This window comes from Pezoporus flaviventris, unplaced genomic scaffold, assembly GCF_033815535.1.
Source record: "Pezoporus flaviventris isolate CSIRO_AGI_PZ_B2104156 unplaced genomic scaffold, CSIRO_AGI_Pfla_v1 ptg000023l, whole genome shotgun sequence".
NCBI classification, from domain to species: Eukaryota; Metazoa; Chordata; class Aves; order Psittaciformes; family Psittacidae; genus Pezoporus; species Pezoporus flaviventris.
The window spans coordinates 10,369,809-10,384,388 of NW_026892571.1; the positions used below are offsets into that span (position 1 = coordinate 10,369,809).

At 40.8% G+C, this 14,580-nt stretch overlaps 1 protein-coding gene across 1 annotated transcript in view; it reads left to right on the forward strand.

Annotated features, from left to right (window-relative positions):
* NSG2 (neuronal vesicle trafficking associated 2) overlaps positions 1–14,580 on the forward strand; it is a 36,184-nt gene that overhangs the window by 8,396 nt on the left and 13,208 nt on the right. Inside the window, exon 3 of the mRNA XM_061456684.1 lies at positions 6,085–6,204. Coding sequence (XP_061312668.1) covers positions 6,085–6,204 — 120 coding nt within the window. The remainder of the gene's footprint in view (positions 1–6,084; positions 6,205–14,580) is intronic.

Sequence of the window (14,580 nt, forward strand, 5' to 3'; positions counted from 1 at the left end):
ATATAAAGTGGCAATAAATGATGTTACATTTAGCCAGTTGGAGACAAGACTCAGAATTCATATCAGTTCATTTTCTGAAACACTTACTTCATCCCACTGCAGGAAAATCCTTTTTAAGGTTCCATGCTTAATGTGATATTTTTCCATTTGTCACATTTCACGTCTACTCTGATCCTTCCTTCTCAAAGCAAATGCTTTTAATATAATCCACTTGGTTAAAAGCTTGCTTTCTTTTTTCTTTCAGCATCCAAAATCTCTAGTTTTCCCAGCACTCCCCTACTGTTTACTTTCTCAAGGTTGCTGAGGATGGATTTCCCACTGGTGTGCACAGACTCTTATCTGTTGTTTCTCACCTCAGCACACCTATAATTTTCCAAAGCATCACTACAGAAAAGGTGCCTGGTCCTGCATTCATTAGAGCCGAGGAAAGCTTTCCTATTGATTCCAGTGGTGTCACTAGCAATAAGCCAAGAATAATAAGTGCATTTAGGTTTAGGACTCGATAAATGTATTAGCAAACAGCACCATTAGAAAAATCTTGTTTGTGTGGAGCAGCATGATAAATATGGCTTGTTGTCCCATTGTGTTTGGGTTTTTAGAACTTTTACAAGCCATTCGCTATTGGCTGCTACTGAGCTTTTGCAGGAAAGTATTTGAGGGATTGGAATGAGGAACCAGAAGATGCAACAAGGAATAAAAAGTAAACCCTTTCAAGACATGGAGAGTGTTGTTGTTACAAGTGCTAACCTAGGATCACTGAGGACATCAGTTCTGCAGAAAGCTGCTTTTTTCTATGCAGCATCTGACTTACTACCCACCCCAGCCATATCTTGCTGTCCCTTAATCCCAAGAATATTACATTTGTATGGAGGATGTCCTGGGGATACTATTAGCATTCAGTTAATGAAAACCTGAGAAAACCTGGTGCACTGTGAGTAGTAGCAAGCAGTGGTCTGTCTTCGTGACACAACCAATTGCTGATGTGACTCAGCACATTACTAAACCTCTTTTTAATAGTATATTCCCATAGTACTCCACCAGTATTATGGAATACTGGGGTCATGCTGGTCTGTAAAGTGCTTTGAGGCATCTTGCAGAAGAATGTCACAGGAGCCCTAAGCATCAGGGTTATAACTGGCTGTGAGAAGGTGATTGAAGCCAGTTTAAGCTCTGATCTGTCCAAAGCACTTAAATGCACACTTCAAATATCTGACTAACATCCCCTCGATGTTAATAGGACTACTCACATGCTTAAGTGCTTTGCTGAACTGGAAGTTAACAAGTACAAATGCTAGATAAACTTGGTTACAGAAGGAGCTTCAAGGACTGCAGTGTGGATTCCTCTAATTATATGTCTTTCCTCTAATTATATGTCTTTTCACTGGTGCATGGAAGCCCTTTTATCTCTTCCTGTATTCTTACAATCAGTTTGCAAACTCCATCTAAGAAGCAACTTTCAAAGAATGTTTTTATGTCAGATATGAAATGAAGAAGGGTTATTTATTTGTGTCCCCTTTATTGCGTCTGCCATGAACAGCACAGTCTTTCTGCAAGTTAAAGGTGAAGGGTCTCTGGGAAATCACAGGATCATAGAATAGTTAGGGTTGGAAAGGACCTTAAGATCATCTAGCTCCAACTCCCCTGCCACGGGCAGGGACACGTCACACTAAACCATGTCACCCAAGAAGAGGTCACAGCAGCAACATAATTTGCATGGAGATCCCCCAAGCTAGTGTTCATCTAGCTCCATCTACAGTATAGACTTTAAAGGACTACAGATAGGCTGGCCTAAACTGGCAGGGAGATTGCTGTCTTTGGTGGACCATCACAACACACGAAGTGAGGCACAGGCGTAAGCTGGTGCTGGATCAGGGATGATGGAACACAAAGGCTGACTAATGTCCAAAAAAGTTCAAAGGGTATTTATCCAGCAACTGCAAAGGCTCAAACAATCCAAAAAGCTGATGGGGCTGTTCTTGCTTTTAAGTATTCATTTTGTAGGTGTGCAGGTCGCTTCATGAGACGAATAATAATAATAATAACAATCCCCTGCTCTTGCAAGTTCGTGTTTGGGGATGCCAACCTAAAACAGCCAGACCCTTCTCACCGTGAGGAGTGTGAGTTAGGGAGCATGCAGGAGGAGGTGAGAGCTCAAGGAGGCAAGTGCAGAGAATAGGCAGAATGGTGTTTCTGCAGTGGGGGTAGAGAGGGGGTGAATTGTTTTCCTTTTAGGAGTATGCAAGAGACTATTTGTCCATTTAAGCACTGGTTCGATTGTCTGCATTTATTGTCTGAACTCAGGAGGCACAGCTAAGAATTGCTGCCAGCTCTGGGAGTTACAGCAGTTCATTTCCACCTTAACAGCATTGCAGAGAAGGGAATGAGGAGATGGGCATTTCTTTCACTTGAGCTTGCTTGGAATTGCAGTCTGCACAGGACCCCAGTTTTACACTCCCTTTTGCTGTTTCAATCAAGAATAACTCTACTGAAGTCAGCAAAGCTGCAAAACGAACAAGAAGAGAGAATGGGGATCATTCTGCTGGCTGTGGTTTGTAATAAACGCCAGTAGCTCTCCCAGGAAACCTGTCATGGTGTGAGATGAATGTACCTTGTTTGCATTGAAACAGTGGGATCCTGGGCTCTGATCGAATTGCTCTGGGGCAGCCGGTGATAAATGAATGCTGATCATTGCACTGACTGTGGAGCCAGTGGGGTTTTTATTACTGTACATCCAACAGCGATTTGGTTAGAATTTCTGGAAGATTTTACTGCCAGGAATTTTTTCGCAGTGACAAAGTGGAAAGAAAAGGTGTAATTGGACTGATGGCAGGGAATGTTGGGTGGCGAGGGAGGAGGCAAATCTGCATTCCCAAATCAGAAAACTGGAAAATGAAAACAGAACAACCAACCAAAATAGCAAACACCCAATAATGATACATATATAAGATTAACAATTCCTTTTCTAAATTTGCACTTAGATTAATACTTTGTATTTTGAAAAGTTCTTTTGATAGCTCTCATTTAAACCTGTTTAGAGACACATCTGACACATGCATGGGAGGCTGTCAATGTAGCAAATGCTCTGCTAAAAGCCCTGTGTGTGGGGTGTGGTGTATCCCTGTATTACCATCTGACAATGCTCGCTCCTGTCCCTGGGTACTGCCAGGGGTGGTCTCACTAGTGCAGGAGGCTCGAGGGTTGTGATGAGCACAACTCAATTTCCAGAAGCCTTTGCGTGGGCATCCTGATGGCAGCTTGTTGGATGGAGAGGGGGTGAATGGCTGCAAAAGTGGGATCCGTGTGCAGGCTTATTTATTTAGACTGTAGGGAACTGAACTGTAGTTCTCTTCTTCTGCATGTGCACGCCGTGCCCTCAGCAAAATAGCATTTTTTATCGTTACAGCCACAATATTGAATGCTACCCACACACTATGGTTTTCTGTCTGTCCATTGTCATTTTATTTCTGTGCTCTCTTTCAAAGAGGAGACCTTACTGACTGCCCTGGCTTTCTTCTGCCAAGTAATTCCACCAGGTGCCTGACAAAGATACTTCTGGAGAGCAGATATTTAGCTTTTGCGATGTCAAAAGGCATTTAGCAAGGTATTCCTTACCTGCTCTACTAAAGCTTTTTGATACCACTGCAGGTTTCTTTGCAAAACACTGACCAGCAGGATGACCATGGCTCTGTGCACACACATCTCGCTGCTGGCACTGCCAGCAAGTTGTGTTTCAGTAGCTTCTGATCTGGCTGGGGACTGAGCTTACTTATTTATTCACAGACATGATAGACATTGCTACTGGACTTGAATCTGATGCCTTCTGGTTTATTTTCAGTCTCATGCTGTATCCCTGTAGACAGCATAAGTCAAACTTTCCAGCTTATAGGGTACTGGTTGAATGTAACAGCAGTTAAAAAATACCTGTAAGAAAGCTGGTGTTAATGACAAAGAATGGAAGAAAATTCAATTATATTTAGATACAAGTAAGGCTTGTAATTTATTTTTATTTTATTCTATTCTGGCTTCATGGTCCATCATTAAGAGGCAACATCAGAGCCTGTGGAAAAGCCCTCATATGCATGTAAAAATTTTGTCTGCAGCTAACATATCAAGCAGGAAGCATGAATTTGGGAGAATTGGATGCTGCAACTGGTCAGTTTGAAAGGAGAATGAGTGGAATTTCTGAACACTGGTTGGCAAGTGTTGAGGGCTGACACTCTACAATTTGCTGTACAGGGTTTACAAAAGGGCAGCGAGAAGATTGGGGGCCAGCTGCATGGAGGCCTGAGTGCATTTGCCTCCTTTTGAGTGAGAAAATGAGGTTACTCCTTGTTTGTAACTCAGAGCTGAGCCGGTTTGTCGTGGCTGGAGAGAGAGCTTTGCTTTATTTGTCGTCTCAGAGCACAGTGGGGCTTGATTCAATACCAGATTCAGAGTAGGATTAGGGTTCATCCCAAGCCCTCTCAAACAAGCTTGTCCCTATGTGTCATTTCCCATCATCTATGTCGTGTCATCAGAAATCCTGAGTTCCGAAATGCTAATACAAATAAATATATTTGGGTGGCTTTTTGTCCCCTCTTCTTCCCAAGTCTTAATGTTGCAAATGCTACTGTAATAAATATTGCTGAGAGGGATTTGCTGAAGGATGTAAATATTCATCAGTCTTTAATGATTTGCATTTGAATCCAGAAAATTGGCTTATGACTCCTCGCTGGTTTTCTCACTTGGATTTTCACATGGCATTAAGCGCAGCAGGATTAAATACCTGGGGTTTTCTGTGGTCCAAACCAGACTTTGCTATCTTCATTTGGAAATAGGTTCTTCATTAGCTGGCAACTCAGCCTTGTGCATCGCTTAATCTTTTTCAATCCCTCATGACTTTTTGTTTCTGACAAAGAGCTTTAGGATCACTCTTGTCGCTCTCACATGAACCAGTCACCACTCCCGGAGTGTTTAATTTTCACCTTGGCAAGGCTGAGGCTGTCAAAATGGGAGGCCAGCAAGATGAAGTGTTGACCCTGGAGTGGAGAACTTCAATGTTCTATCTTTTTGTGTTTAACATATCAGAACCTTGCAAACCACACCAAACCATTGTGTGCTTTGTGGACCTTATTCTTGGTTGGGAATCCTGTGCAGAAGCACAGTGTGTGCTCACAGCCACAGGCCTCCTTTCTAGGAATGAGCTCCAGCTCTTGGCTGGGGCCATTTTGTCTTCTCGTGCATTCTCCAGCTAGAGTACAATAGTGTGGCTACACTGGCAAGCTCTCACAATGCTCTTTAGCTATATAGGCTCATGGGTGGGTAGTCTTTTAAGAGTCTTATGTATAATGAGGTGGATACACTCACTCCTCTGAAGGGCTGTTAGTTTCAGAGCACAGCCCCAATGCTTACCCCCCTGGTGGCAGTTGGCATTGTGTTACCTTCTCTGTTTGGTGCGCATTTTACCCACAGTATTTAGGGTCATTCTAGATTACAGATAAATTCAATGCAAATTGACAATGCAATATTGGGAATTTGACCTTACCCTTTTAAAAGCCATTTTAAAAGTGTAAGACACCTTGTTTTTATAAGATTAGTAGGACCTGGATTAGTCAGCAAATGAAACTGAGGACAACCCAAATGGTTTTCTTCTGGGGAAAACCCAAGCTGATAGTAGAAGATTCATATGGATAATCTGGAGCCTGAATAAATGAGACATCAAATGGCCAAAATTTAAATTTGTGTAAGTGGAAGTTTTTAGGATGGGGCTATAGTAAGCAAGGGCTCTTCTTTAGGATGGGCTGTTACTCTGCATGTTCTGCCTGTGGAATATGATATAAACATTATATGCCTACTCCTAAACAAAATAGGTGTCAAACATTTTGTTGTCAGCTATTTTAGGACTCAGTGTGCTAAGCTCACTGTCCTAGATCTTTGGGTTTGCCTGGCTATTTATTTGTCTCTCTTAGTTCCTGAGGGTATAATGAGTTTCTGATAATTTGTGTTTCTAAGATACTTTTGTAGGTCCAGGGAATGGTTTGTATAGACAAGCTTACATAACAAAAAGATGTGTGGAGAAACCTTATAAGTGTTACTATTTTCCAGGTAATTGTGAAAACAAGAACAGAGTATCAGCCTGACCAGAAGAACAAAGGAAAACTCAGAGTGCCCAAAATTGCTGAATTCACAGTCAGTTTCACTGATGGAGTAACAGAAAGGCTAAAGGTAAGAAATGGTTATTCTGCTGCCTTGTGATGCAAATGCCATTCACTTTGCAATAACTGAATCAAAGTGACAGTAAAGACATAACAAATTTAACACTCCACTCATCACTAGGGTCAAAGAGAGGTTTATCTGCATGAGTAAAAAGCTTTTTTCTTTAGGACAGGCATGAAAATACGTTCATAACTAAATCTCAAGTAGGAAATGTTTTCCTTTTCCTACTTAGGAAAAATGAGGAAAATATTTTCCAGCCCAGGTGGAAAGTAAACCAGGATTGAATCCTTTTGCTTCTCAAACATTTGTGTTTAAAAAGAACAAAAAAAATCACAGGGAAGGTTGATTGAAAGTTTGTTTTGACTTTAAAAAGTTCTTTTGTCTTCTAGTCAAACAACCCTTTTTGTATTTAAGATATTTTATTGGTATATAACTACATCATTATAGATTAAAAGCTATTTCAAACTGTATTAAAAAAAAGAGATATTGGACAAGTACCCAAGCATATCCTGTCCTGTAAGCAGGTTTGGTTCACAGGAATTGGAATTTTCTGATGAAAAATATTTCCTGGAGAAATTTTTGTCAGGTTCTACTCAAACATAAAAAGAAACTCAGGAATTATTGAGTGTCACCCAGTTCCTGTTGACTGCAGCATCTTAGTATGGCTCAGTTCCTCCTAAAATTAGACCCCAAGCATGTAGCTGCTAGTATTTTCTTCCTTTTCATTGAGAAAATACGCTGCTTTTCCTAAAACACAGAGCATGGGTGTGATAAAAATGTGAGATCTGATTTCACATTTCCAGTCAGAGGAAATATCAATGATTTGAGTAGGGAGGGAGTGGGCAGTGCCCAGATATAGTCCTGTTCCTTGAAAAGCTAGGATTGGGTTTATAAATTTTTGTGAAAGCATATCATAGAATCATCCTTAACAATTAAGGAATTGACTCAAGGAACTAATAATCTTTCATTTGGCCCAGCTGTTCTTAGTTTTGCAAGGAATAAAAAAGTGTATTATCAATCAGTATTTCTAATAATTTAGAAGAAAAATACACTTTTAAAATTGGAATTCTATCCAGGAAAAATTGTTGCCATTTATTCTTGAGAGACTTCACAATAAAGCCTGTTCAACTTGGAAGGAGAAATGTTTAGCTACTCTTTTATGCAGCAGTACCGAACGGCACTGTTTCTGTTCTTTCCAGAAAATACCTAACGTATGTTTCACAAGAACAATTCTGCTTCTTTTGTCCAGGATATTTAAAGCCATCATTTACTCTTAAGAGGTCTGTGAATAAATGTTTATAGCTTCTTGGTGGCTTTTTTTTTCCAGTGGACATCATATGTTTTGATCTAGGTTACTTACCAGGGGCTTACACGCTGCTGATTTGACTGAATTCTTCACTGATGTTATTGCATGTGTACTACCTATTTACCACCAATAGTGACTCTCTGTTGGTACCACTTGTAAAGTAAACAGTGAATTAGCCACAGTTAAATCCCCAGTCTTGGAAACCGCAGCAGACGTTTTCCAGTGTGAGCAATGTACAAATCAGAAACAGACACAATGTGCCTGAGAAACAACAGTAAATGTAGAGTTTTCTGGCAGTGATGTGTTGGCTTGTGACATGCAATAAATGGCATTGTTGATATTTTAGGTAATGGTGCTTCACTGGGTATTTAGAACTTAATTCTGCAGCCCTGAACAGTGGTAATGTTAGTGTAACACCAAGTTTTAATCCCATCAAAAGATCTGGCCTTGTTACTTAAAAAAGCAATCAAGAGCATCTCACCCTTACACACTGGGTATGCTGGAGACCCATAAGGTACAGTTATAGCTCATCCACTGCCATGAATAAATCTCATTCCATCTACTCCTTCTATAGCGTGCCTTATTTTTCCCATTCTTCAAAGACCCAACTTGCTGTTGCATTCAAACCTTTCATTTCAATGAATTTTTTTCCTCTCCTCTTCCTATTTTTGATGTGGTTCTGCCACTGGTCCCACCCATGTGTGCCCAAGGACCGCACAGCAGCAGGCTCAAGGGGGCTGGAGCTCCAGCTATGTGCACAGTGCTGACAGAGGCTTAAGCTGCTTTCCCCTTCGCTGCGTGGTGGGGATGGCTGTGGGATGCCTCTTCCTATGCAGCCTGGCAGCATGACAGTTTCATTTTTAAGCTATTTCCTTTCCCTAAGGTCCATATGGTTTCCATTCTCTGCTCTTCAATGTCAACTTATTAATCACTCAGCCTCTCGTCTAATACTGGATAAGACTATAAGCCTCTCCCTGCCTGCTTTTCATAAGGCTTCCATGTATCATATTAAGTTTGTAGTGTTATTTCCTGACAAAAATGAGCTGAGATAATAGGTAATATTTCATTACCTTTTGTAAATTTTTTTTATTGCACCACATTTTTGTACCACTGCATATTTTTAGTGAAGTTATTAAAAACACTGCCCTCTGGTTATGAGCAGGACTATTATCTGGTACTGATGAAATCATTGTGCATTTGTTTTTTGTAAGAGGAAAACATAGGATACTTAACTATTATTATCTCAGTTTGGCTACACTTTCAAAAGCTTAAATAAATATATATATATATAAATGAGATCATCAGATTTTATTTTGCTGGCTGGTTGCTTTGTATAGCCTTCCAGTATGTGGTGTATTGAAAGCATCATCCACAACTTCTTGCTAACACGCTGATTAAAATTACAGGTATTCATCTATATTTGCGACAGGCTCTTGGTACTTCTACACTGTAAATAATCTCATTGATTTCTGCAAGAGAAATGATGAAGGGAAAGGTCAATAGTCCATCCAAGCGTAGATGGTCCATTGGTTTAGTGCTTTCAAATACAAGAGCCATATGGGAAATGCATGTACAACTAGTGTGAGTCAACAGCAGTGTTTGAATTCAAGGGTTTTCATAGGAAGCCATTTTGCTACTACAGCTCTACTAATCTGTGTACAAGGAGCAATTCTCCTCCGCGCTAATAACTTCTCTGCAAGGTTTCAAAGTTTTGTTTCAGTCTATGATGTTCTTTTCTCTCCACTCTACTTCTGGTCACTTGGTATGGGAATGTTCTCAGGGGAGAAAGAAACTCTTCCCAAGTTCTTGGGTTTTTTTTCCTGAGTCATGTAGCTGCATTATACAGAAGAGCGAAATCCCTGGGGAAATCCTGGGACCGTATGAACATGGCAGTCAAATCCACAGATGCCCTTTGCTCTGCCTTTTGGGTATCTTTTATTGAAGAGGCTAATGAATTATTAGACAACTTTCTCGCATGAGCAAGCCAGACCCAGAATTTAAGCTTATGCATGCATATTTTTCATCCATCCAGAATAGCACAGATCTGAGCTCTTTAATTACCGTATAGAAGAGACTGTCCCTAGGCAACGGTTCTTATTTCACACTACCTCTTCCAGGAATTTTAGATAGCTTCTGCAACTTGTCGCATCTCCTAATAGACGACATTATGATTTCTTATAGCTCAGCACGCAGTGTCCTGGAAGTCTGACCAATTAGGCTTATTCTTCAGCTGGATGAGTCACCCCATACATACTTTATAGCGAATGTTCAAATGGTTGTGTGTAGATGGGTTACAAGGAAATGGTGTTAAAATAATACTATGGTAGAGCCATCCATACATAACAGAAATTTCTTCCATCGTTTTACTCCTCCACAGAGAAGCAATGACAGCAGTTTTTTGAAGCTGACTGGCAGTGATTTATAGTCCTTGCCTCCTCCATACAGTTTATGCCTTTGGAGTGTGTCCCTCTAAGAAGTTTTTGAACTCCAGAGATCTTATTTTGCAGTAATGATGTATACCAAGGTTTCTGAGTCTGGAAGGGAATGGTGTCTGCTGTTTGCTTTGAAGGTAGCTCATGTTACCATGCTTGCCATCCAGTGGTGACAGCAAGGTGCATTAGAAAAGGTATGCAAATGTAATGACTCTATTTGTCATGTTCCTATGTGGGACAACAGATCTAACCCTTTGCATTTGAGGTAGGCCTTACTGCTTCTTTTTCCTATGTTTTCCTATGTTACAGCTTTTAAGAACAATCTCTCTTATGTAAGCATCATAATTCCCTTGAGTTTCTGCCCTTATTTCTTTCTGTCAGTACTGAAATGATATCAAATGCTCCTTTGCTTTTCAAGCAGACTATCCATTGAATGAAGTCCTGTTACTTCTTGGGGGATAGGATTTCCAGTGATTCCTTTTGTCTTCCAACCAGTCAAGATAATACAGAAACCAACAAGAAGCATTTTTAAGGTGGAGTGGATTTCTACCCATTTTCTTGACTGTCACTTAGCTGAGCTTGTGTTCAAGACATCAGCACCCTGCTTAAGAAGAGACAAGCTGGAGAGCAGTGCTGATGGCTTTTGAGCTTCATGCAATCAGACCCAGTGAGTTCAAGTAGACTTGTTCTAGCCCTGAGTTTGCCCAGCGTTTTCTAGCTCCAAATAGCACCAGAATAGGTACTAGAGTGGCCTTTCAGTGCAGTTGTACAACACGGAGCATCGGGTTGACACTCATTACCGAGTTGTGCAAATTGCTCTCTTTATTACAGTTAAGTTCATGTGCAACCAGTTTGATCTCTGTTATCACTAAATGCCATAGAGCTACTTGTTACTGCCTTTTCAGATAGACAATGATTTAATGAGTATGAGTTAGGTAATAGTTGCCTACCATGGTTATCTGACTTCTCAAGTCTTCCACAGTTCTTCCTTTTTCATGGATCATTTTCTTGAGAAAGTTGAAGCTCGGTCTTTCAGAGCTGGGGTAATTAAACCATGTTCTTTTCTTTAACAGAACAAGTTGGGAGTGGGTGTATGGGGGAGAAACTGAGATATTTCAGATGTTTCCTTAGGAGCAATTTATCTACCTGGGAAAATCATTTTCAAGTATTGAGCATTACTTCACTGAAGAAGACTGGGAGCTTTTGCTACAAGTTGGCAAGATCCATTTTCAGAGTCACTGGCTGTGTATTCCATTCCTCTTGAGTATGCAGTGACAATATATTTCTTATCATTAGATCAGCCCTCTCATCCCTCCGCCCTGAAACTGCTCTGAGACATGCAGATCCAGTAACTAGTGGATGTAATTATTCACCACATTTTTCATCAGGTTCTTAAAATATAGTGGAACCCGTTCAAATGTTTCTGTTATTGAAATGCTCATATTGAAACGATTATTTTCCTCTGTCCTAATGTGAAAGACTTTGAACAAAATCAGTCTTCAGCCACACCCTACAAAACAGGCATTGATGCAACAATTGTTCATTATCTAAAGCCAATATCTGAAATGCTTGGCTCCCAGTTAAGGAAGATTTTGTCTGGGGTAGGGCCAGGGCTTGATTTCCTGTTGGTGACAGCTTTGCTGAAATGGAAGATGCTTCCCCTGCTTACACCACTAGAATCTGACCCATTGAACCCCCAGGGTACTCTTGTAGTGAAAGGATCTTCACGTGACGGGCATTGCCATTTAGAGGAAAGTCCTGGGCTATATACTTGTGGAGGTAGGTGGTTAGCAGGTCTTGATCAGTTTCTTTCTGCAGGTAAGAGCTGCGGATGTGGAGGCTTATTCACCCCCTTTGGGAGTTTTCAGCTACTATCAGGCAATCTCCTTCCCCAGTGGGCTCAGATGCAGAGGGCAAGTTCTTCTTGCAGGGGTGTCAGGCAGCTCTCGCTACACCTGTCTTCTCCCTACAGAGATGCAGTGACTTGTTTGTGGAGCCCAAGCTTTGCCTTGTCTTTGGAAATTGAATGTTTTCCACTGCAATGTGGAGGGTCACAGTTTCTCCTTTCTCAAAAACCCACTGCCCAGCCCTGCCTGGGTTTGAGTCTACTTATATCTGATGCAGACTAGCACCTGCATGGATTCAGACTCTTACGTTTGGTATGCATGAAAGGAATTGAGAAATGTTGCTCATCATCTTTCTGCCTGAGCTCAGAAATCATTCTTCTCCTCCTCTGGCTGTAAATGGGGAGAGAAGAGGATTGGTCATACCTGTCCTAGCTGGTCTCACAGCTTGCATGAAGGTAGATTGATGGAGCCATTTGTGATCATCAGTGACAATTCGGAGCTTTGAGGATGAATCAAATGTGGCTTTGTGGTTCAGCTGCCAGAAAACAGGTATCTCTGATCTCATCCCCAGGTATGGTGCTATAAACTGCGCAAGGTTTCCCCTGTCTAGGTAAAAGTCTGTGGGCTTTGTGAGTTCCCTGCTAATACCTGGCTTTCTGGTAAAGTCACAAAGAGTTTCCACGCCTAAAACACACAGAGGAAAAGCATGTTTTGATTTAACTAGAATGCTCTGTATAACTGGCTTAGGGCCCACCTAACAAAGCAAAAAAGCCCCAAACAAATGACATGGCTTTTATATGAAATGGATTATTCTGTAAAGTATATTTTTTTTTATATTCCTTTTTTACAGAAGCACACACACATACTCTTTTGCAAAGTCAGAAACCCCACCTCAAGTATATTTTGTTTTTGCCATCTGTGAGCAATGACAGAGCAATCAGCTGTGGAGATTTGTTCAGGGTTATTTTTTTCCTTTAACTGATATTTGGAGAGAAGAAGAAAGTTAATTGCTATGCAGAAAATGTCTAAAAATGGAAGTCACAGAGAATATTCACGTCTAAGGGTTTGTGGGATAGACCTGCTGAATCCTAAACCATGATATATGGGAGGAAGAAAGGAGTTAAAGGGTAGAAAGCTCAACAGACTCTTTGCTTTGGTACAAAATGCTTGAAAAAGACTTTTAGAAATGACTGCATGGAGATACCCATTCTGCTAATTACAGAATGTAATTGAAGTTTACATTTAGTCTGAATGATTTCTTACACTGCATCTTTGTCTCCAGCAACACAATGCATGTTTCGTTCTGGCACCTCTGTCACCCCACAGTAAACCCTATTTGTTGGGTAATTTTCTTGTCAGCAGGTGAAGTGGAATGAAATATGCTTAATGCTAGTTTGGTTCTTATAGCAAAAGGGACCAAATGGGATGGGGGAGAAAAGGGTTTTCAGCTGACCAAAGATAAGGCAAAGTTTATGGACTGTCATGAAGTGCATTTTGAGTCTTGTAGCCAAACCACAGAATGCTAAAGAAAAAAATAATAACCAGGGAAGTGAAATGCTTCACTCATACTTTTTTTTTTTCCATGTAATGTTTCATTCTATCTATTTATAAAGCAGCGTAAGCCACTGATTGAATGTTAAATAGACCTGAGCTCCCTCTTGTTAGTACTTGCAGATGTATTAAGCCTGTTGGGTCAGATCCACAGCTAATGGAACTGGCCTCATGCCTTTGAAGGCATCATAATCAGCTAGATTATTCATTTTTGTTGTTTGTTTTTTAAAGAGTAGCATTTGTAAGTCGTTTGCAGCAATAAAGCTTCCCATTTCTAATTTAAAATGTAAAGGCTTTTAATTCTTAAGTTACCCAGGGGACGCTTTGTTCACCAAATCCTCCCTTTGTCCTTGTATGAAGCACCCACATAATAAGAACAAGTTTTTTTAAGATAAATGGGTGTACTGGACCATGAATACTGCCATCTTACTAGCTTTATTTCCTGACCCGTGGTGGTAAACACTGATGCTGAAATGCATGTGAATATGTTGACCTTCCTGAAGGAACAAACTTCCAATTTAATTCATTCTGTTAGGGGTTTTTTCAACCACAAGGGTGCACTGATCAAAGGTGTTTTAATTTGTGCAAGCTTGACCTTCAGTTTCATTTTACCTAAGAATTCCGTAGGACTGGGGAGCGGAAGGGAAAAGATATCTTGTGCCCTGGCATACACACAGCTTAATTTGTTCTGGGCATTCTTTAATCCAGTCTTCTGTTGTTGATGGTTGACAAGGAAAATGATAGCGTCATATGTAAAATGAACATATAAGAAAGCAATGTCTGAGGCAAACACACATGAAAACGTGCCTGGAGGAATGCCGTTTTGTGCCTTAGCCCAGTACATCAGTGCTCAAGTCTGAAAGATCTGCTTTGAAAATTGCCTTGCCTGTGTAAGAAAGTAATTTCATAAAGCAAACAGACCTCAGCTTTTCCTTAGCACCGGCCTGATCCTTGGCAGTGGGATGGTGTTGGTGCTGGAGTGGTTTTGCATACAATGGGTCCAGAGAAGTTCAAGCTTTTGGGGACTTAGATGCTTCCAGGTTTGGGTGGATCTTGCTGGAGTTCCTGTGAATAGCACTGGGGAGCAAGCTGTGGAGCTGGACCTGAGTCAAAGAAGGCCAGTAGCAGAGCAAGGAACACAAACCTACATTTCACATTGCCATTTGGCAATTCCTGAACCCGTCCTTACTCAGGGCTCCTAATGCTTTCCTTACACCAAGTCCAAATGAGGGATCAAGAAGAAGAGAAG